This window comes from Monopterus albus, unplaced genomic scaffold, assembly GCF_001952655.1.
Source record: "Monopterus albus unplaced genomic scaffold, M_albus_1.0 scaffold34.1, whole genome shotgun sequence".
NCBI classification, from domain to species: Eukaryota; Metazoa; Chordata; class Actinopteri; order Synbranchiformes; family Synbranchidae; genus Monopterus; species Monopterus albus.
In genome coordinates, this window is record NW_018127914.1 from 5,550,128 (window position 1) to 5,573,818 (window position 23,691).

General features: G+C 42.5%; 1 protein-coding gene across 2 annotated transcripts in view; it reads left to right on the forward strand.

Annotated features, from left to right (window-relative positions):
• The window catches only part of nfatc1 (nuclear factor of activated T cells 1), a 36,230-nt gene that overhangs the window by 7,980 nt on the left and 4,559 nt on the right, over window positions 1–23,691 (forward strand). For both annotated transcript variants that reach the window (XM_020597668.1, XM_020597667.1), the window contains 6 exons: window positions 2,602–2,804; window positions 4,342–4,514; window positions 6,652–6,792; window positions 14,686–14,741; window positions 17,617–17,749; window positions 19,993–20,598. In XM_020597668.1, coding sequence (XP_020453324.1) covers window positions 2,602–2,804; window positions 4,342–4,514; window positions 6,652–6,792; window positions 14,686–14,741; window positions 17,617–17,749; window positions 19,993–20,598 — 1,312 coding nt within the window. The remainder of the gene's footprint in view (window positions 1–2,601; window positions 2,805–4,341; window positions 4,515–6,651; window positions 6,793–14,685; window positions 14,742–17,616; window positions 17,750–19,992; window positions 20,599–23,691) is intronic.

A 23,691-nucleotide genomic window follows, 5' to 3' on the forward strand; every position in this document is an offset into this window, starting at 1 on the left:
TGGCAGCCTCTGCTGTGGACGCTGGCTGACGAAGCCTCTGTGGTGCTTCCCGTTGCTCCTGTGACTCAAACCCTGCCCAGGCTTTACAGAGTTTATTCTGGAAGGGGCTAGCTGTTCTGTGCGGTACACTTTTGCTCCACATCTAACATCCAGCACAGCTGAGCTGGCTGTTTTCTGTTCTTTTTCTATGCCGTCACTGCTGCCTGCCTCAACCACACCCGCCCTTACACCAGCAGCAGACTGAAGTATGCCTACTGAAGTGCTGTGTGCAGTCCTCACCGCAGTTAATGCTCAAGGTTTCATGCTGTACTGTGGTAGAGAGGAAATACTCTCTATTCAAGTCTGTGAGGTCTTCTTTTTTGTTACTCTCTGAAGTCGGTTTTCATGATCAGCCCTTTGCTTAAAAACTCCTTTAGGTTTTTGAAGATTTAGACCTGATTACTTTGGAGTCATGTGTCTTTTCTTTGATCCTTGTGATCAAATTTTGATTTCTACACAAGGCAAGATTAACAAAAAGCATGATGCAATAAGATGAATTGCTGGTCACACTGGGCTATCCCTTTCTGAAAACTGAAACACAGAGAGTGTGTGTGGGTGCGTGTAGTCATCCTTTCAGAGCTGGGAGGGCCATGACAGGAATGGAGATGGAGCCCTGGTTGCCCCTACCTCGTTCCCCTCCTCTCTGCTGCCTTGAGCAGCTAGAGTCTCAACATTCCTCTTTTGGGTGATAATATGAACCAGGGAGGGGCGGAGGAGCAGAGGGTTTGCATAAAGTGGTATCACAGTGATTTAGTTGCAACAACAAATCATAACTGTTGCCTGCTGTAGCTGCTTTATACAGTAAAACCCATAATTCAGCTCACAGAACGACAAACAGAAAGGACAGGCTTCCTGATTGCCAGATTGCCACATAGACAGTTTCATGTTTTAAAGTGATGGATGACGAGTCTGACATGAGCTGAGGATGTTTCTACAGATGAATGCTTTGTCAAGGTTCGGAAGCGACGCAACCAAAAACAGCTGAAAGCAGCCAGTTGATGACATGAAGTGTGATTATTTCCTATTGTCTAGACTTTGCTGCTGATGATAATTCAAAGCAGATCATCAGCAACCTGTTAGTAATTATACTTTGAAAGTAACCACCTAACCTTGTGAGCAGGCTGCCTCACTTCATCACACTCCTTCCTGCTGCCTAAATATACAGCATTGCTAGGCAGCAACCCATTTCCTTACACAAATATACAGGGCTTTTGCAGGCTCTTAACCCTGACAGGGATCCTCCTACAAATCACATGTTTGGCCTCCCTGGTCTGAGCCTCTCACTGTCGTCGTGGGCACTCCTCACCTCGCGTGCTCTTCTTATGCAAGTGAAAACTGTGGTCTTCATATCAACATTTCCCCACCCATTGTTTCAGCTGACAGTCTCATCCAGAGTGGCTTAGAATCAGATGGTGGCTGCTTCTATAAACATGTAAACATGCACAATATGCAGTGATGGAAGAAGTACTCAGAAGTTTGACTTTATGAAAGTAGAAATATCACAGTTTACAAGTACTCCGTTACAAGTAAAAGCCCTTCATTTAAAATGTTCAAAGTACAAAAGTATTAGCATCAAGACGCACTTAAAGTACCAAAAACATGCAGTATGTTACATTATTGGATAAGAATTAATTATGCATATTGTGTTCATTACTTTAATGTTGCAGCTGGTAAAGGCCTCTAAAATATAGTGAAGTCCAAAGTATGAAGTAGCAGAAAACAAACACACTTAAGTAAAATACAGGTACCTCAAAATTGTGTGTAAGTACAGTACCTGACTAAATGTACTTATTTACTTTCCACCCCTTACAATTTGTTCTTTTACTCTTTGGTTATATTTTGTAGTATTTTCCTATCTTATTCTATTGTCTTCCTGTGTTTTTTCCAGTCCTCCCCGTCACACTGTATGACAGTTTGTCAGTAGTAGCTGCTGTTCTCAAATTTCAGCCTGTGGGGTCTGGCTTCAGGACTTGCTCTCTGCGGTCTGGGTGGTTAGGGTCGTCCTGTCGAGTAACACCTATGTAGGTCTGGGAGCTCTTTAGAAGTTCCCCAGCTACAGCGAGCAGCACTTCTGTACTGTCTCCAAATCCACAGTGTCAGGATCATTTTTCTGATAAATATCAGTGCAGGGTCACTAGTGAGCGTTTTCCTTTACCCTGATTGGTCCGGACTTGGTTGCACTCGCATGACCTCGACTTTTCTGAAACACTGCCTCAGTCTTGTCACAAGGCAAACGCGGCATTCACAAATTACAATGCCCCTGCTGTAGGTGGTTTTACTGCTTTCTGGCAGCGGCTGCCCCTGAGGCTCAGCTACTGTAGGATCAACATCTTAGCAGGCCTGACATGAACTGATGGAGGAAGTGTATACAAGCCACTGGTAGTAAATTTAAAGAAGATGAAAAGGGTGATTATAAGATCCTAAATGGGCACTTTGTTTGAAAACCATCATGCTGAGAGCCTGGCCTCTGAACGACCTACGTTTGTTTTTGATAGACTGCAAGTAGGTGCTTTTTGAAGGCCTGACCACAACTGCTTCTATTCTTTCTCTCTCCACTCTTAGCTCCATGGCTACATGGAGAGTGAGCCTTTGACCCTGCAGCTGTTTATCGGCACAGCTGACGACAGGATGCTGAGGCCCCACGCCTTCTACCAGGTCCACCGCATCACTGGGAAGACGGTGTCCACACCGAGCCACGAGGCCTTGCACAACAACACCAAGGTGCTGGAGATCCCACTGTTGCCAGAGAACAACATGCGGGCCATGTGAGTATTAGAGACTGTGCTCACCCAGTGAAAATGGATTCCATTATATTTAAACTGGTTTAAATCAGGTTTAAATTATTTTGTCTAAATATTTTGGGGCAAATCAGTTTTATATACAATTTTTACCAGATCAAAACCCAAGACTTGAATAGTCTCAGAGAGTCTAACAGCAACTGTGTCTCGTTCAAGTCTTAACTTTAATGACTTAAGTCTGTCTCCAGTCCAGGTTTTATGTCTCAAACCTGTTATCTTTGGCAGGAAATGTCACCGTCCTTGGACTAATTTAACCCTCTCAAAACATGTTAGAGTTTCACTTTTCCAACATATTTACAGTCTGTAGATATGACGTTTGATCGTGAAGTGCAGTTTTCTGTGCGTGTCTGTGAGCGTGAGTGCCTCGTTTGTGTTGGGGCTGTACACAGACGAGTGGCTTTCCCATTTTATTAGCCTCAGAGATTAGATCACGGGGGAGGCATAGAGCCACTAACAAGGACCTGGGGTTTCTGTCCAAGCTGCAGACAGTAGCAGACTACTAGCATCAGCTCTTTCTCTGCATTTTGATGCATGTTTAAGTACCTTCCCCCGGGATACAGTTTCCCTTTTCTCACAGTGGACATGCCTCAGAGTTTTGGTGAAGGATTGGTGGGAGATTTACTCATCTTAATGTGCTCTACAGTGTGACATATGGATGTTTTCTATGTTTTACAGAATACAGGCATTATTATATTTGTGAAATAGTTACTCATGATGATTTAAGGGGACAGGTCTTAAATTACATAACTGATAAACATTAGGTCAGTTTTTGTTAGCTGATAATAAAGCCATAATTTTTGACTTGGGATGATCCCAGTGATTGGATTGGATTGGTCTTGTCCTTTCTTTCTAAAACCTTTTGTCTGGCACTGACCGGTCACCCCAGTCTATGGTTTTGCACTCAGCCTGTGTAGAGAGAAGTGAACAGCTGTGGTCCTCAGCATCGACACCTGATTACTCCGCCAGCGGAGCAGACCCTGGTGTCTGGCATGAAGAATGTTAGGGAGTGTTCAAATGTGTGTAAAGGTTGACATTAACTAGGCTTAGAGGAATGCTGCATCAAGTAGCACGGTGATGGAAAAGCCAGAAACCTTTTGGAGAGGCTTGAGGTAATAAAGTATGAAAAAGTTATATGAGTGCTGTGATTAAGTGTCTCTGAGGAAAACTTTGATGCTGTAAAAAAAAAAAAGATGACCTTGGTTGTGGATCTTGACAGAGGTATTCATGATGTAAAGAACATTCCCAGCCATTTGTTTCTATAGAGTTTGGATTTTGTCCAGGAGTAGATGCACCGAGGTGTAACGGCTCTGTCAGTGGTGGTGTTAATGACTGCAGCCTCCTTCTACGCTGATGGAGTCCAGAGTGAAAATCACTAATGTTTTGGCTGCAGTGTTGTATAAATCACAGCCTGATTAACTGTGAGAGTATAGAGGTTTTAAATGTTAAATTGCCTGTTGAGCGGAGAGACTCTGCCAGACTCACTCTTCTTCTTGTGTCTTCACAGAATTGACTGCGCAGGGATCTTGAAGCTGCGTAATTCAGATATTGAGCTGCGGAAGGGGGAGACCGACATCGGTCGTAAGAACACACGTGTGCGGATGGTTTTCAGAGTTCACATCAACCAGGCCACAGGCAGAACAGTGTCCCTGCAAGCTGCATCCAACCCCATTGAGTGCTGTGAGTACTTGCTCTCATATTTGTTTTTGCTTGAAATCATCAAGCCTAAGCTTTTCAGTCCCAGATTTCCTCCTAAACAGAGTTTAAGTTGAATTAGTGGACTTACTGCCTCCCAACATGGGGGTAAGAGCCACACCGAGGGGTCAGACGATATACTCTACTTGGTGGTGCAAGATAATCAGTGGGATATTTTGGATTTTTTCCCAGCTTTACTTTTTGTTAGCCATGCTAGTGACATAGCTCTAGGTGTGGTGTGGTTGTCAGTCACATCCCCCACTTTGGTCCAGATCAAAATATCTCAGCAACTATGTGATGAGTTGCCATGAAATTTACATTCATGTTCCCAAGAAGATGGATCCTAATGACTCTGGTGATCTCCTGACTGTTCTTATAAGACTATCACCAGGTTTTACAATCTGAATTTATCTAATACTTTATTTTATTATCAAATACCTGCTAAATTAATGATATCCCCATTAGAGTGTTTGTGGCGGGTTCGGACACGTAGGTCAAACTTTAGGCCAAATGGCTGGAGCATTCAAATGTCTGCTTTGTTTAATAAATTCAGTTCAATTTTATTTGTATAGCACAAAATCACAACAAAAAATCATTTCAAGGCACTTTAGACCTTACAGCATTATAGAAAAAACCTCCGACAGACCCCGGCTCTTGGTGGGCGGCCTTCTGCCTTGACCGGTCGGGGTGAGTGGATAGAGGTGAGACAAAAGAAGAAAAGCAACAAGACACAACAATCAAACACTGATCAGGTCGATGTGGCTGGGGACTGCACATCAGAAATGTAGAGCTCCAGAGCCAGGGCAACCTGCAGAAAGGAGCATGGAGAGAGAGAGGACACACGAGAGAGGAGACGTAATGGTGGTATATAGATGCATGGAGAGAGAAAAGAGGAGACGAGAGCAGTTTAGGCCTATAATATAATTTCACAGTGTTTGTCTGTGTAAAGGCTTTTTAGGCTTTGCTCAGTAATCTGACTCTTTCCTCCGGACTGGAGTTGACCTTTCTCTGAACTGGGATACAGTCGGGCAGATCAACCACTTTATGTGGTTCTGGCTCCGAGAGGTGCCACAGAAATTAAATCTTATGAGGTAAATGAAAGACAGTAGTTGATGATCTCATCCCCTCGAAATAAAGCATTGTTAGTTTCTGAACGGCTGCCACAGAGCAATCGTTTCTGACCAGAAATCATTTTGTGTGTGACTGTGTGAGACACAGCGACAGACGGGCAGAGAAATAGAGGGATGTGGGAAAGACCAACGATTTCCAAAGACAGAGATTTAGAGTTTTATCAAGATCAGAAAGCAGGAGCATCGAATTACAAATAGATGATCATCAAATGAGAAAAAAAAAGTTTTTGTATCCTGTCAATCATAATGAAATTACAGATCAAAGACATCAAGGTCAAAGTGTTTATTTGTCATATGCACAGTTAGGAAACGTGTTTCCCTGTACAATGAAATTCTTACTTTGCCGTCCACATGAATGCCACACAATACAAATGAAATATAAAGTAGATGAATAAGTAACACAAAATCTAAGGCACTTTAAGCAGCAACAAATGCAGCAATATAATAAAAATATATGAATATAACAGAGACTGTATGCTGCATGGGAGCAGCATGTGCAGCAGTCAACAGTCGATGTGCAATTATGCATGTGCAAACTGAGAATGTAGACAGTACAGGTCGTCAGTACATGACGTATTTCCTGGTAATAAACTCCTGTCAGCTGTTTAGGAGTCTGATAAATTTTACAGAAAAGGTTTACCAATATGTCACAGCAAGTGAAGCTCATTTCAGAAAACCTAGATGCTAACGAGAAAGGCATCCAATAGGTAAGAGACACAGAGAGAAAATATACTCCTAACCCAAATATTTGAGAGCAAGCATCCAGCACAATTTGAGGAAAACACAAATAAACACATCATGAAACCTCTCCCTACTTACAGGCGAAGAGGGAGCTTAATTTCAACATGAAGAAACTGAGGTTTACAGCTTCACCGACAGCTCTGTGAAAGCTGCCTAGGTAGTGATTCAGCTTCAGCCTGGATGCTCAGGTCTGCATGGGGAGTGGGTGTGTAACTGAGTAGTGAGTCTTGTTTCTCCTCTCCCGCCCACAGCTCAAAGATCAGCCCAGGAACTGCCGCTGGTGGACAAGCAGAGCTTGGAGACGAGTCCCGCCCCCGGAGGGGAGAGGATGCTCCTGGATGGACACAACTTCCAGCACGACTCCAAGGTGGTGTTTGTGGAAAAGGCTCAAGGTAAAAGAGGAGATGATGTGGAGTATTAGCTGCATCGTCTCAATGCAGCTGTGTGTGCAGATGTGTTTGTGTGTGTGTGTGCAGATGTGTCTCCGTTGTTGGAGAAACCCCAGGACTGCTCCCTCCCTCTGCTCCCCCCACCATCAAAATATCCTCCATCCTGCCAGAGTGCCACATGTGGTGCACATTAATGTGCTGTATTTTTAACCCAGCAGATTTACATTTGCAGAAGTTTCCATTGCCTGTTCAGCAGAAGAATGGATCACAATGCAACATGTGTTGTCTGTGTGCCACCCCGTGTGTGTGTGTGTGTGTGTGTTTGTGTACCATGCCTCAGTATTTGTTTCTTTTTTCTTACTCTGTGTCTTTTGGTTTGGAGGGAGGGGGACTGCTCCCAGATGTTGATACCGTGAGGTTTACAAACAGCAATTTCCTTGATTAGCTTTAGCAAAGCAACCAAGCCAAGGTTGAGCAATGTAAACATGTGTGATCCTATCAGCCTGGTGACTCATTCAAAAGAAAGGGAAGCCTGATCATTGTTCCACCTGTGAAAGGAAGAATCCAAGGCTGCCCAGGCACACAGGCAGCCCTGCTGCAGCACAATGGAGGAGAGAGGCTGTTTTTCAGAACAAGAAGTGACTATATGAGCAGAGGCCTTGCTCCCCTCTTCCTGAACTCTTTTCAGAGGAAAGTTAGTGAACTAGCAAAGGTGGAGCTCTGGTGAAACCAAAATACATAATATACATTTTCTCTTCCTATATTCTTTGGTCATCTAAAAACGTTCATGCTTCTTAAACTTGGAGGATAAGTTGGCAAGTCACCATTTTAACAGAATTCTGTAGCCTTATGTCCATAATCACACATTTGAACTTTATGCTTGGCTAACTAGCAAAATATTATTGGCAAACAAATAGGTTTGTTACATTTCAATTTGGTAACTGCACTGTTCTATTTCGCTGTCAAATAAATCTAGTTGCTTCTTGGTAGTTTTACTAAACAAATGCATGTGAAGTAACTTCAGTTGGCGAGTGATGCAAGGTATCATTAATAAATCATTTTTTTCTACCTGGGCGTATCACACAGTGCACTTAGAGTTGCAGAAGAAGTGAACAGTTTCTCAGATCAGTGCACAGGAATGATTACATGTTAAATTATTCAAAATATAGAATGAACTTCCTTCCTGAAATGGTCAATATATATTTAGTAAAGTGCATCCATAAATTTGATCCCAGCAAAAGTAAATCTCACCTCACATTCTTAATTTGACCTGCCCTCATTTCAAATAGTACACCTTCTAGTAATTATCTTATCAGTAACATATAAATGAGTGAATTATTCCATTTTTAATAATATGAGTAATGTCCAAAAGCATCTGACAGAAATGATGAGGTATGGTTGAAACGTCCAGGAAAAGGTTGTAGGTACACTGTTTTTTTGTATCAAACTACTGAGTCCTGATTTATTCTCCTGTACAACTGACTTTTTTCATAAATTCTACATTATTTAGTCACAATAACTATGTTTTTAGCTCCACCCCCTGAGGTTTAACTTAATCAGTGAGATTATTTCTGCCACCTCTGTCTCCAAAATATATTTCATGAACTTCAACTCCAGTTTAAAGAGAGAAGAAGGTCCTATTTATGTTGTGGAAAACGAACAACTTCATCAGATTCCTAAAAGTTTGGGTCCAATGTTGCTCTGGGTCTGTCTGAGCACTGAAGCTGGCTGTCTTTAGGGCCATGTGCAGCTCTAGACTGATGCTGATGGGTGTGCTCTCTTGTTTTTGATGAGGGTTTCCCTGCGTCTGGCACCAGCATCAGATTCCTGGGCAATCCTACCATGGAAACACCCTTAAGCCAGGCTTCCACAACACTGCCCCCCTGCTTCCCCCCCATCCTTCCACCTCCCTATCCAAGCTGCCTCCGTGCCACCAGCTCCCGGTTCATTAACTCTGTGAGCTGTGGGCTCCCTACGGATCTGCTGCTGCCTGTACAAATAGATAGGTAAATAGATACAGCGACAGTGTCATTAGTCTCAGCGGTGAAATGGCAACACTGCTACAATAGCATATAGTATCCTAAAGCTAAGAAATATATCTTGTTTAAAGGTGCATATTTAAAAAACATGCAACTCATCTTTCAGATCCTGATGTAGAAGTAGAAATCTAATATGCCTTTATTGTTAATTTACTGGTGCCGAAGCAGAGCTCTGAGAAACAGTTTAACACACTCATGAATCGACAGTCGTGGTTTCACAAAGAGCAATGAAAGAAAGAATTTTCCTGCAAATTTTCCAATAAAATTCTCTCACAAAATAATGTTGACAAAGCTGCAGTATCAGAACATGTGGGCAACACTTGAGTGTTTGCATGGATGCTCTGCATGTGTGTGTGTGTGTGTGTGTCACAGTTTGTTTTGTAGTTACAGGTAGGATGTGTGACAGAAGATGCTGCCAGCAAACCAAAATTTTCATTTGTTTTAATTTCTGTTTTAGTGTCTGATGGTCTAAACGATGTTCGAGCACTGCTGGGGGAACACTGGTGTGTGTGTGTGTGTTTGAGAGAAATGATGCGAGAGAGCAACACTGGCATATGTTTTTGTGTGCATGTGCAGTTTCATAGTGATGTTTTTGACTGTGTTGTTGTTGCTACCCATGACTCATGCCAGGGAAATCCCTGATTCCCCCGTTGTGACACATCCTCTGTCACCTGCTCTTCAGCACAGTCTCTGAAGACAGTAACAGGGGGTCAGCTTAGCTCTATCACACCCTCCTGCCTTAGTATAGCCTCAGTAGCAATAGCTGAGATAGCATCAGGTCACTTGTCACTCCTGGATACAGCCAATCAGTCAAAAGAGATTACTTTATGACCTTGGCGCTGCAGACATCGGCTTGTAATCTAAACCCGACTTGGTTTCACCTTGCTTTCATTTGCCCCGGCCTAACCAGGAGATGCTGTCTCTGATAAGTCACAGTTGCTCCATTTGGGAAATTAGGCTCTGCTGTCCCTTATTCACATCCATTTACTCTGGTTTACTGCTGGAATAATCTATAAGTACAGGCTAAACTGCAAACAGGAACGAAAGAGTGAACACAGTGGAAACATGTTTTCTTTAAAAGCTATACACTATGAGTCAATTTCTGAAATTTAATAAACTTATAAACCTCACATGCAGGGGTGGAACTACAGGGTGGCCAGGAACCCCATTTGAAATGCATGTAAAAGTAAATTAAGCCCCTGATTTTATGAAATAATAAACCATACATGATTAAGAATCAAATAGTTTATTCTGCGTAAAAAGGAGATACGCATAGTGCTTTATTTAGCTAACTTTGGTTGCGCTCCATATTTACTCCCAGCCGGGGACATGGTCGCTGCACTTTGGGGTGGCCGGTGCCATCCCTGGCCACCACCTTGGCAAATTCTGTTAAATATTGTTCATTTGTATTTGTATATAAATATTTGTAATGGATTGTATTGTTTACTGCCTGTTAATACTGCTTATTTTGTTATATCACACAGCCTTATGCTGATTTACTGTTTACTTGCCCCTTGCATTGGGATATGTACATACACATTGAGAGCCAATGTACCAGAGTCAAATTCCTTGTGTGTCCAACACACCTGGCCAATAAAGCAGAGGGTGAAAGTCTTTAATAATCTATTTCTAATAATTATTTCTATGAAGACATATTTACTTGCAGTTGTGTTATGTCTTTTAAAAATCCGCATAGTCTTGTCATGTAGAGTGTATATGTGTGTATGTTTGATTTACTTTTTATTCCCCTATAGTCTTTATTGTAGTTTATTTGTTTCTTTTCCTCAGTATTTTATTAAAGTGTGGTTTTCTGCTCAGCGTTTCCTCACTGGAAATAGCTTGATTTTAGTGTGAGGAAATCCTTGTCGAGGAGAAACCCCCTAATGAAAAGAGCACTCTCCCATCTGGCCTGTTGCACTGGACAGCTGCCTGGTCTGCTGCAGTCTCTATCGTCGCGATCCCTCAGTGTCTTTGTCGCTTCGGCCAAAGGTAGCTGTTCTTTTATGAACCCATCTTCCTCACCTCCCTGTGCCCTGATGAGCTGGAGTTATAAACCAGTAAAGAGGCCTAGCATTTCATGTCTGACTGGGTCTTTCTAATTACTGATGGCCATACAAGTTGGAGGAAAATTGAACTGTGAGAGGATTATCATGCTGCAAAGCTGCCAGATGGTGTCTGGAATTACCTGGAGAATAGATAACCATCGTTCTTTAAAGCCATGAGATCAAGATGACAGGAAGGTAATAGAGGTTGTTTTTACCATGTACACTGTGGCAGATCAGTTAGCTTTGCTAGCTTTGAGCAGTGGTTGTGGTGCTTTTCTTTGGTGGTGCGCGTGGTCAGTGGGCTTGAAGCCGTTCAGTGGTTTGGCTGCCACTGACACTTCTGAGAACAATGGCTGTTTTCATCAACAAATCAATTACAGCCACATAAACAGCAGGGATTATATTTTCATAAATTACACTGTATGTTCATCAAAGTCACAGGCCCATAGAAGATAGTCCAGATGATGATGTGCAGTGACAGGCTTCCAGTGTAGCTGGAAGTAGCCCCGTTGAAGTGAGTGGATGCCGGTATCTCCTCCTCGACTGCTGCTATTTATCAGCTTGGCATTAGCCTCAGCTGCTGCCCCTCCACACCGCAGCGGCTTGCATACAGCTTTCAAAATCCATGTGTTTTCAGGGTGGTAGGAAGGAAGACGTCTCAGTCAGAGGACAAGGGGGCTCTTTCAGCATGCCTCCTGGGCCCGGGTAGCTCATGTGTTTATATTTACTGTACGTTATGAGGCTTTGGGTGCGTGCCACCTCGCTGTTTCACTCCGGGCACCAAAATTTTACTCCACCCAGCCCCAGTTAAGGAGCACAAGGAGCTGTTTGATTCCCTTTATAAACCCAGCATGAAAAATAACTGTACTGTATATTGTTTGATCCCAATCGGCTGCCATGACTCTGTACAGTGCACCACAGCTGTGTCATTGACTGTTCTGTGTTATGTCTGCTCAGAGAAAGTAATGATTTGTATAGACCACTGCTAACGAAATGTGAATTGGGAGACTTCTGTGAGGCTGGGACGCTGCCAAGGCAAAAGGAGCTCGGTGGTTGTGAGCGTTGGAGAGGGGTACTGGGTTTATATGGCAGGGGCGGTATGGGGGAGAGGTTTCAGGCTGAGTTGTTTCACTTAGATAATATTGGATATTATCCAGCACGGTGGGCCAGGGAGCTAGAAACCATATTGGACTGGTTCAGGCGTTGCGCAGATGTTGCCCTATAACTCTGGAACATTCTGTGGTTATCAATTATCCAGCACACTCTTTTCAAACAAAGGCATCCCACGCATCCAGCTTTTCAAAGCACCTTTTTTGGGGCTCTTGAGAAGTTTCCTGGCAATAGGTAGTCGGGCACAGAAAGCAAATTGCTCAATTTAATCTTTTATCTCTGTAGTGATGTGAAAAATGATGAGTGAGTCAGAGAGAAAGAGAAACGCAGATAGACAGGAAGATCTGAAAAACATGTTTACCTCCCGTGGATTGACATCGACTGCGAAGGCTTCCCTTCTGGAGTGGTTCCCAAAGTGAAGCGAGCCAGCCAGGGAGAGGGAGAAAAGATAGAGACATACCAGAAGGTTGCATTTAATAGTTCTATGACTGGAAGTAGAATAATCTCATTATTCAGTGATGAAGTCAAAACCTTCTCAGTAGCTGAAGACGTTTTCCTCAGTGTGTGTTGACTGGATGTTTGGGTGAATAAATGGGACGAATGATTGCTGTAAAAATAAACCTTTGCAACATAGAAACAAGGCTCTCATCACTGACACAGACATCCTTCCACCTGAGAGAATCCTGGACGTCTTCCTGGGAGCTGCTTTCCTTTTTTGATTCTATTGTTTACAAGGAGGTTTCTTTCTAATTTAATTTATAAATGTTATGTGTTTTTGACTCATATTACCACTTGCTGGTGTGTGTACAAGCATCCCACATGTCTTCAACTCGCTGTCAGACATCGACTGCTCCAGTGATTGCTTTTGTTTTAGCTGTGTTATTTCAAAGGATTTGGATAATATTTCCTTGATATTTCCTTAAAGCTGCAAGTTTGGTTCTGAGAAATTCTTTTCTGTTTTCACCAGAACACCAGTCAGTCAATGTATTTGCAGTATCTAACCTAATCTAACTTCTGTTGTGGCCATGCACCGCTTCTATTGACTGTTGTTGTATAATAACAATGCAAAACCATGCATCGAAGGTGGACACAGCTGGTTCAGGCATGGCACGAGTTATTATAAACAACACACTGTGTATAAAGAATAGTTTGAGGCACAGCGTAATATGAATGGTAACAGGTGCTATTTGAAATATTAAATCTGGTTTATCTGGCTCACAGACGTCCAGAGAAAATTTTGTACTGAGACCGCAACTATGTCCCAGTTCCACAAACTAATTCGTAGCAGGTGCTACTGGAGAAGTGACAAAAATTAAATATACGCAACAAAGTCTTTAAAAACAAAAACAAATGTCTGAGACAGACTCTTGTCTGGTTGTGAGTTTGAAAACACATCTCCAAAATTAGCAGCTCTGTGTTCAGCTCTGCTTCTCCCCCTTAACTTGTCACTTGAGTTACTGGTAAGATGACAGCCCACTTTATCTCCGCCCTTTTCTGAGCAGCTATTGTGCACAGATTTCAGACATCCGGCTACAAAACTGTTTGTTAGCTTTTTTTTATGGTAGATGATCTTTCTTCGTCCTGGATAGCAGCAGCTAAAACTCCACAAATGACAGACACGGAGAAAGGGAAAGGAAAGGAAAGGGAAAGTGAGACAAAAACAAAACAGAGCAGTTCCATTGTCTTCTCAGACATAATAGAAACTGTCAGCGCCAAGCTGCACCTCCTCCATCTCTGCCAGCTCGCAGCTCTTGTCTGCGCAAACAAGTAGTTCCCCATCCATCCTCACAGTTAAATTCAGGCACTTTACTTCTCAAAGTGCAGACAACCTGTTGAGCAACACCTCACACAGTGTCTCATCAAATCATTTTCTTCAAGAAAATTTGACCACAGTTCACCTTTTTTTATTTAAGCTGCAGTTCTCGTTCCACATGAAGTCATTTTCACAGTTTTTTTAGGGCCTTATTAGTGAGTCAGAGGTATAAAGGAATTGCAATGGTTTCCTTCTGCACCCAATAAATTGGTGAAAATATAGTTTTGCTCACACGCCATTGGGCAGAATGGTAAATCAGACTTGCCTTTTTAGCAGGCCTGCAGCTCATATGTTGTGACTTTTTATTGCCTGATGGGAAAACGGCTTTATTGTGGCAAGTTTGAAGAAAAAAGACACATTACCAGAAGAGGAGAAAAATGCCATTTAACAATCATTATATGGGGATACCAGAAAGATTCCTGTGAGAACACAAGAAATAAGAAGTTTGAAAGTGGAGGCGGGTTGTCAGTTTCCATTTGTTGTGTATTAATGAGCCCACCAGCTGCTCGGGTATGTTGGGATTCCACACGGCGATGAAGTCAAGGGTTCTCTCATCCACCAAAGATGTCGCTCATGTCTTTGGTATGACTCAGACTTTTTAGCCTTGCATCAGATTTCTCTCCATCTCTGTGTGAATGTGTCGTCTCTTTCTCTCTGTGCGTCTCAGGTCTGTCAGAGCGAGGACATGAGCCTGTGGGTTGTGGGTTAGACAGGATGACATTTGTGACACCCTCCACTCCCTGTGGCTGTTTTATAAATCACTGGTGCAACACTTAATAGAAGAAAGTCATTCCATTTCTTCATTTTTGTTGGGAGCCAAGTAGGTGGATTGCTTTGTGGTTTATCATTACAAAACCATTTTTGTTCTCTGTCTCTCTTTATTTTTTAGACGGCCACCACCTCTGGGAGACTGAGGCCAAGGTTGAGAGAGATGCCTCAAAGCCTGTAAGTGATACATGTGACACTATTATCACGAAAAGTCTGCTCTCATTTCAAGATGAAAACAAGGATAAAGCAGCTGTTCTCAATCTTTTGAACTGAACTGCGGCAAAACATTTCACATGAAAAGAAATTGATGTTTAAATAAACTGAGTGGACAGTGAATGGAGCCCCACTATCTACAGTAGGTTTAGAGCACATCAGCACACATGATTCAGCCCTAAATGCCAAAACAATCTTAGTTATCTCAAGTGCTAAAGAATTCGTATGAAACTGTATCAAATGCATGAAGCTCATTGAAAGTGCTTCTCATAAAAGTCCCTACCAAAACTGTTCACGGTGCATTCTGAGGATTATCCAAACTAGCAGGGGTGCATTTTCTTTTATTATAATTTGGTGATATCAGATATATCAAAGACTCAAAACATGCTCAGTATATCCAAGGAACTGCCCGTGTGCCAAAATAAGAAATAACTGTTCTTCAAATCAGCATAAAAATGTTACTCCTCATTTCATTTAATCTGGAGATTGAACTTCATTAATAATGCATTTTGATCACTTTTATTCTTTGTTCCTTTATATGGGGCATTGCATAGTCATTAAAAATAACATTTAGAAAATATGTGGTTTTAAACCCAACGCTAAATAAAGAAAGGCCTCTAAAGAACATATGTGGGAAGATTGAAGCCACCCTCGTGCCAGCTGCTGCTTGGCTAAGTATAAAGACTGCAAACAGGAGGAACCAGCGAGCCTGGCTCTGTCCAACAGTAACAAATCTACTTATCAGCACCTCGAAAGCACATTATTGCTCAAACAGTTGCTTTTACAGCAGGTTAGGTTTGTTTTTGTTATGATCAGGCAGAGCCAGACTAGATGTTTATCCAGCTAACTGTTTCCTAGCTGTAGCTTCCACACTGACATGAGCATGGTACCAATGTTCTCAAATAAGCATACCAAAATGTTAAACTGTTTACATTCCCAACACAAACTTCATATGAATATTGGATGTACACACATTGGTCTAAGGACATACAGAGGTGTAGCTGGAATGCAACTGCAGATTTTCTTGACCTGGGGCAGGAGCCCTCCAGGGGAAACAGCAGTGTTGTGTTTGAAATGTGTGGAAAAGGTTTTCATAAGTTCAGCCTTGAACCAGTGGGAGTTTGAGCTTGGCAGTGTGTCCTATCTTGGCCTGGGACAGATGGAAGAGAGAGGGACAGAGCGAGAGAACTGAAGACAGCGGTGGTGGGAGTCTGGGAGAAAGACGAGGGGATTAGAGGGTGTCTACATGTGAGGCACTACACCTGCTCCCACTGTGTTCGCATTGCAAAACACACACTTTCTCTCTCACACACACTCGTGCAGTGACTGCTGGGACACATCTGTCGGCTTGAACAGACAAAAGGGCCTCTCTCTCTCTCACCACACAACCCAGTCTGCTGGATCAGCCCCATTTTAAACACTGACACCGCTTTGGCCAAGTTTAGCTTCTGCTCTTTCACTACAACACAGACCCAACCACAAATTCAGAATACCTCACCATCTCCATCACCTGCACAGACTGACCTCCCTCGAGAGGGAGGTGGATTTTGGATGATTTGGTGTAAATTTTAAGAATTATTTACAATTAGGTACATGAGATTGCTCATCTTAATGTCTCCAAGTGCACACTTAGGGAGTTAAAAAATGCTCCTCCATGCTCAAATTGTCAAATTTTTCTTCCTCCCTCAACATGAGCAAAATAGCTTTTGTCAGGTAAAAACATCGCAACATTAGTTTTTCTGATTTTCATCCTGTTTTACATAAATTTAAGGTCAGTCCGTTCCAAGTGAGCCAAGATGATTTTATAACACAACAGATGTGCACATAAAACATTCAATTGAATCATTTCACTTGTGCATGGCTGTGGATTAAAGCAATATCCTCTAAATTGATTTGCTGCAATTCCAGAGTCCTTATCAGCTAATTCTCTGAAGGGGCACAGTGGCTAAGAAAAGCAGAAAAGTCTCATCTGGCTTCACTTGGCTTTATAAATCATGTCACCTCTCACCTGTCAGTCGTCCTCCGAAGCACAGTTTCTGCACGACAGATGACTTCCTCAACCAGCTACTGAGCAACACCTCCAATACATACTGACGCACACATGCATAGGAAGACACGTGTCCACAAGCTGAACCCTTCCCTGCTGGCCTTCCCTCTCCTTAGACAGCAGGAAGCTCTGCTGGGGAAATAAACTATCCAGACACTCCCAGGTTCAGCTCATTCACATCAGCTGAGCTATTCACTATACAAACAACCAGCGTTCTCTATAACCATACTTTATGGTCTCTTTGTTGCTCCCTTGTTTGTTATTACAACCAGAATCTCATATTTTATCCACCGCCCCCTACACACACAACCTGAGGATTTCAAGGGAAGGAGACCAAGTACAATCTGGATCTATAATCCCCTTTGTTGATGTCTCTCCCGACTATCCCCACCAAACAATGACAGCAACAATACAGAATACTAATAAAAGGCGAAGCTTTGTGAATTAAAGAATTTTTGCAACTGAAATTGGGAAAAATAAATAAAAACTACAAAAAACTAACTACATCATCTCTATCCTTCTCACACCAAAAAAATCTCAAGGGTTAATGTGTATTTAATGTTCCTATTTGTGCCCTGCACAACTGCAATATAATGTAACTTCATTTTTCATGAATCTTTTTACAACGTAGCTAATGAATAAAGGACGCTCAGTTTGCTCCGTTTCTTCTTTGTATATACAGATAAATAGAAAAGGTAAATAAATATTAAAGAAGAAAGATATACATATATAAATACCTTTAACAGTGCATTACTTTATTACAGTGAAGTTGTTCAATGTGTTGCTTTACAGAATTTGCTCATGGTTGAAATCCCTCCCTATCGCAACCAAAGACTCTCGACTCCTGTTCGTGTGAACTTCTACGTCTGCAACGGCAAAAGGAAAAGGAGCCAGTATCAGTGCTTCACCTACGTCCCTGCCAGCGGTAAAGCTCTCCTTTTCTCTCTAACTATCGGACAGGTTCAGTGCACTGCTTGACACTTTTAAAGGACACAAGACTTTTGTGGTGGAGGCTGAATTTTGTAGAATTGTTTGGTTTGTCACAACTGGAAAAAAAAAATACAGATGTATTGTGTCTGATATTCACTGAGGATCTAAATAGACAGTATGTTAAGGAAGGGGGGAGCAGTTTTTCTAACCATTTAGCACCGTAAATCATGAATGTTTTGTTAATGACACATTTGGTGAAGCCTAAAAGCATTTAAGAGACAAACGGTAGTCGTGTCACTTTGCGTCTCATCCTTCTGCTTGACCAGCCCAGCACTTCACCAGTCTCCAGCTGCCCTTTGCCTTTCATACCCCAGACTAATTAGAAACACTTTTACCAGGATTTTACAAGATGAGAACAAACTGTAGTCCCGCTGGTCTGGTGGTTTGCTAGGGAGGAACAAAGCAATGCTTTTATTCCTCCATTGTAAAAAAAAAAATAAATCCATAAAATCTGTTCTTTTTCATACCTGTAGTTGCATGAATGCTGCAGTGACTGGACACACACGGGTGGGGAAGGGGCATGGGAAACCTGTTGCCAAGCTAAATATGAACACCGACCCACTAACCGAAATGTAAAAACCACTGCTAATTGCGCTGTGGGCTTGGAGTGAACCAGTGGGTGGTTCAAAGCTGTGAACTGGCCCAGCCCTGTGCGTGGGCGACGGAGTGCCCCACTGTGAAAGTGAAGCATTGTCCTTGGGATGCAATGAGTGTAAGGGAGGGACAGACTGGCGGACAGCTAGTCCGGTCAGTGTCTCCTGAAGGGTAAGTGCCACTGGGGCAGTAAGCCAGCTGGGTGAACAATACTATCTGCCAGCCCTGAAGAAAAGGAGAAAATCTGCAAAAGTTTAAAACATATGGGCAAATTGAATAAAAATATAGGTGGAAAATTATCAAAAGCTCAAATTTCAATAATGAGATGTAAATGAATTTCAGCTTTTCCAAGTTAATCACATCATGTTGAGTTTTTCTGCAGCAGCAGCAGGTGTGACAGTAGTTCATACAAAAACAGATTTATTTTGGTGCATATCGTACACACCTGACTTTTACACCCTGGAAACCCAGGGGCAGCTTCTTTGTTGTGGCAAGACAAACATTTGCACTACTGCTCCTTTCTGTGCATCTGCCTATCCTCCGTCAGCAGACAGTCACACTTCCTCCAAACAGGCCCAAAATAAGGGTGCGTGTGCTATTTTAGATGTGTGGTTGGTATATGCATCTCATCACAGTTCCTCTTTTACGGTTGTTGACAGTGTAGGCTTCAATGAGGCATGTCATGTTCTAGTTTCACTCTTTAAGTCTAACTAGACCCTTATTTAGCCTGGTACACCCTGTGAGGTTAAAAATATCCTTTTCAGGGAACTTCCCTAAGAAAGCAGAATTAGTGAAAACAAAGATGCACTTAAACAACAAATGTTTTCATCAGTAAGAGTTGCAGGAAGAATACTCTGAATAATTTATTACGTCAGCTTTGATTTCAAGCACATGCTTCATATAATCTAAAACAGCTTTACCACAAACTAAAGAAGAAATAGATCCAGCTTAGTGATGCAGTGCTGAGGCTCAGGGCCGCATTGGTGTTTAGCTGTAGCTGGACTGAAACGCATGTTATGTGTATAAGATTGATGTTGTATTAGGAACTGTAGCGAATTGATGTCCCACACGTTTTATGCTGGAATCTGGACAAGTGGCCAAGATCATAGTGACTGAGAACAAGTCCTGCTTTATTTGAACTCCATCTTTTTGTCTTTGGTTAAAAAGCAGCTCTCATATTCCGTTCAACCTTTTCTTTGTCTCAATGAGTGGGCAGTAATTTCTGTTAAATTACTGAACCCTGCTGAGTATGAAGCTGCTGCAGAAACATATTTCAGACGGTAGACTGAGTGGATTTTTGCACCCAAGCTAGATCCAAAGAAAATAGGTCTTTTAGTAGAGAAGCAGCGGAGGTTTCTCGTGTTGATGAGTCATCCCTACTCTCCTGCTTTTTTCTAGTTTTGTGAATCTTTTCATTGGGGTGTGGGAGCTCAGGCCCAGACACAGAGACTCATTGATGCGAGATTGTTTGTTTGGCAGCGGGTATCCTAGCCACAAACCCACTCACTCACTCACACTTGCAGGAAGGCTGGAATACGTGTTTCTTCATTTAGCTCTTTCTCCTTCTGTTTTCCTTCCTCTCAGTTCCAACAATAAAGACGGAGCCACATGATGACTATGACGCCCCCTTGGTGTGCATCCAGCATGGCTCCACACCATCTTTGAACCCAAAGCCATACTTTCCCCCACAGGTCATGATCCCGATGATGACCTCTGACCTCAGGCAGTGTATTGTAGGCGGGGCTTACCCTATCAGCCAGCAGAGATTGGCAGCCAAGCCCTCCTTGCTGCCCTCCTCCTCCTCTCCGAGTACCAGCCCCAAACTGCAAGACCTGTCGCCATCACCCTTCTCCAAGTGCCTCCCTGCCAGCCCAGCAGTCCCACACCAAAGCCCCCAGTCTCCGGTGTCTCACATCTCCATTATCCAGGAGACTCCCGGGCGCTACCAGCCATCCAGCAGCTCCTCCCCGAGCTCGCAGTCCTCCACCTCGACTGACGCTCCCTTTTCTCCAGCCCAGTGCATGACACCAGCCCAGCCAGTCGGCAGCAGCACCAGCCCAGGGGCCCAGCAACACCCCAAGGTGCCAGAGAGAGGGCGGTGCTCCCTGCAGGAGGACAGCAGCCCCCCAACACTGGCTGTCAGCATCAAGCAAGAACCACAGGAGCTGGACCAGATGTATCTGGATGATGGTGGGTGAAAAACGTTTTTACTAAATTATTCTTATTTTGCTAATCTAATGCATGGAAAAGAAAATTATAAAGCAAACAACCCATCCAACCCCCTAATTAACTAAAGAAAATATTTTTATTGTCCTCCAACATAAAATGAACATAATATAGCGTTGATCACATTTTTGATCATTATCATATGACTCACTAATCACTTTTCCAGGAGCTGGAACATATGACTTTCAAAACTCAGTATGTGCCTTTTGTTTTGGAATAAATTCTCTCATCCATAATTATTTAAGAAAATAGTTCAACATTTTGGGAAAGTGCTTATTTGCTTTGTTGCTGAGAGTTTGGTACCACTCTCATGTCTGTATGGTGCATATAAAGCCAGTAGTCAGTTATCTTAGCTTAGCATAAAGACTGAAATTAGCACATTTTATTTTGCTTGTTTAATTTGTACAAATCCCCAATTCACACCTTACTTGAAAAGAGGTTTTGAGAAATCCTGTGCTTTTACAAATTCTCTCCATTTTGTGGTATTTTCCCCCCCCACTGCTGTCAGGTTTCTTTGTCATCTAACATCTGAGGCAATTAGATCAGAGAAGCCTGGTGGTCGCGTACTAGATATATTTGGCTTTAAACCCTGAATGAGGCAAGTCTGCTCAAAGTTCCTGGAGAAAATAAATGCACTTCTTTGCAGCCCCCGCTTTATATCAGAGCAAGCAGGATTTCAGGAGCATAAACTTTATGATCTCACTGCTCTGGCCCTCTGCGCTCACTGCTGAGGTTCAGGGGCCATGTGCTCTGCGCCGTGATGATTTGAAATAAATTAGATAAATGATCTTCCTTGGGGCAAGAAGAAACATTTCCTGGCTGTATGTAAGTCCCAGAGAGGAAAGGAGTGCAGCAGATGAAGAAACACTAAGCAGCAGCTATCAGCGGGGCTTTGATCCAGCACCAGAGCCCCTGCTGAATCGTCTGGCCCGGCTTCCTGACGATAGCGAATTGTTGGACCTTAGACTGCAGGACTCAGTCTGTTCTCATGCCACTTCCTCTGAACAGTCTGGCCAGATACGTTAACACTTGTTGGTCCTGTCTGCACAGATTTTGGCTGGAGCTTGAGATTAGATTTGTAATTATATTGTATGTGGTGCTACCACTACTTGTGTCTCTCGAGGATTTCCAGGTGTAGTAAACGTTTGAAAAAAGTATTAAAGCACACCACAGAGAACTGCTTTCTTTGGCAACTTGAAGTACAGTATCCTAAACATTCCAAACTTCATGTGGCTTCTTCCTTAATTAATACCTTTGGCAGAGTTTGATACGACTTTTCGCTCGGCCTCACTCAGGTGCAGTGTAAAGGGTTGAGCTGCTGATTCTCACAAAACATATTCATTAGAAATAGGACTGTATGTGTTTCAGGCTGATTTGAGGTCAGACATAAATAATTTAAGTGGATAATTTGAAAGCATGAATGCTTAACCACTTCTCTGTCAAGTTACCAGAGTAAATTTCATTTATAACTGACAGTGACACTCAGGTGTTTTTGATCTCCCAGTTTGTTGTTGCCCTTTTGTCTCATATCTGTTCTCTGTTTGTTCAGCCCTCTCATATTCATCTTTAAATATTTTATCACGCCCTCCCCTGAGAGGTTACAAACATGTCTGCTAATGGAAAGTCTGAATCGTGCTCTTTGGCCTCAAGCTGAAGCTATAGGCTGCAGGATGCACACAGTCCAAGCTCCACCACTGCTACATCTGAGGGCAATGGAGGCCGTCCACGCTGCCATAAAACTCGCTGACTGGAGAGGTTGCATGCATCCCTCTGGCTCACAGAGAGTCTGGGAGCAGCGGCCAAAGCCATGCGTTATACTGCACAGTAATGGGTTGAATACTTTTGTCAGTGGTGAGGTAACATGAGCGAAACAAGCATTTTGATGTCAGATCTGATCCAAGTAGCAAAATGTTTTTATGGTGTGCTGTGGCCTTGTTAGACACTGGAGCTGTACAACTGATGACCTGAGAGTTGAGATAATCATAGGAAAGGTATTTAACATTAAAATTCATTTGCATCCTCAAATTATTTGCAGCCACAGTCTGTAAAATCAAGCAATATTTATCATTCATTGGTATGTTAAAGTGATCATATGACTTTAGCTATTTCACTAATGTGTTGCTCAATATAATGAGGACCCAGAAAATATTATTTTTGTAGGCCAACCCAGAAGTTGGCATCACCCTGGTTCCCCTTGACAAAAAGCCAGGGGGATTTTTTTCAAAGGCTTCTGGATTAACAAAGAAAATAAGATCTGTGTCAAACAATAGTTTATGACACTTACACATATTGTTCAGCAAGATAATCTTAATTATTTCTATGATTTTTGAAGCCTAAATACAATGGACAGAAATAAAAAGCTATTGTTAGGCTAAAAACAAACTACACCACGGCCCCATGACTTCAGCGTCGCCGCCACAGCTTCCAAATTATTATTTGATTTACAGCATTTAGCTCTTCTACAAAATCCTTTCCTTTTAGTGTGACCTGATCTAGCTAGTGATCAGGACTTTGTCAGCTAGAATAGTTTGCAGGTGTGCAAGTTTAAAAATAATGAGACTGTAAAGGCGGACTAGTGAGTGGATTCATCTCTTTGTTCAGCATGATGACATTTAATATCCCAGTCAGTTGAGGCTGTCATTGCAGATATTTGTGCATAACCCAACGTATTGATGAATTAAATTTTGGCCTGATTATGGCGCCAGATGAAATGTCAGAAGATCACCAGAGTCAGGATTCATTGTCTGATGAGCTTCAATATCTGGACAAAGTTTTATGGCAATCCACCCAGTAGTTGTGGAGATATTCTTACCAAAGTGGTGGACCCACAACAGAAACAGTAAATAGGTCATACCTATTGTAGAGCTGTTGCATTAGAACAGAAGTTTTCATTTTATAGTGCTCTGTGGATAAAAGAGTGTTGTCACTGTGGTGATATTTTGCTGAAGGCTTCTCCCTCCTTTATTCTTTTTTTTCTTGAGGCCTGTAAAGTTTCCAAACATGCTATCATCCAGACGTTTTCTTTTTAAATAATACCTGGGCTTCAAACAATCTGGC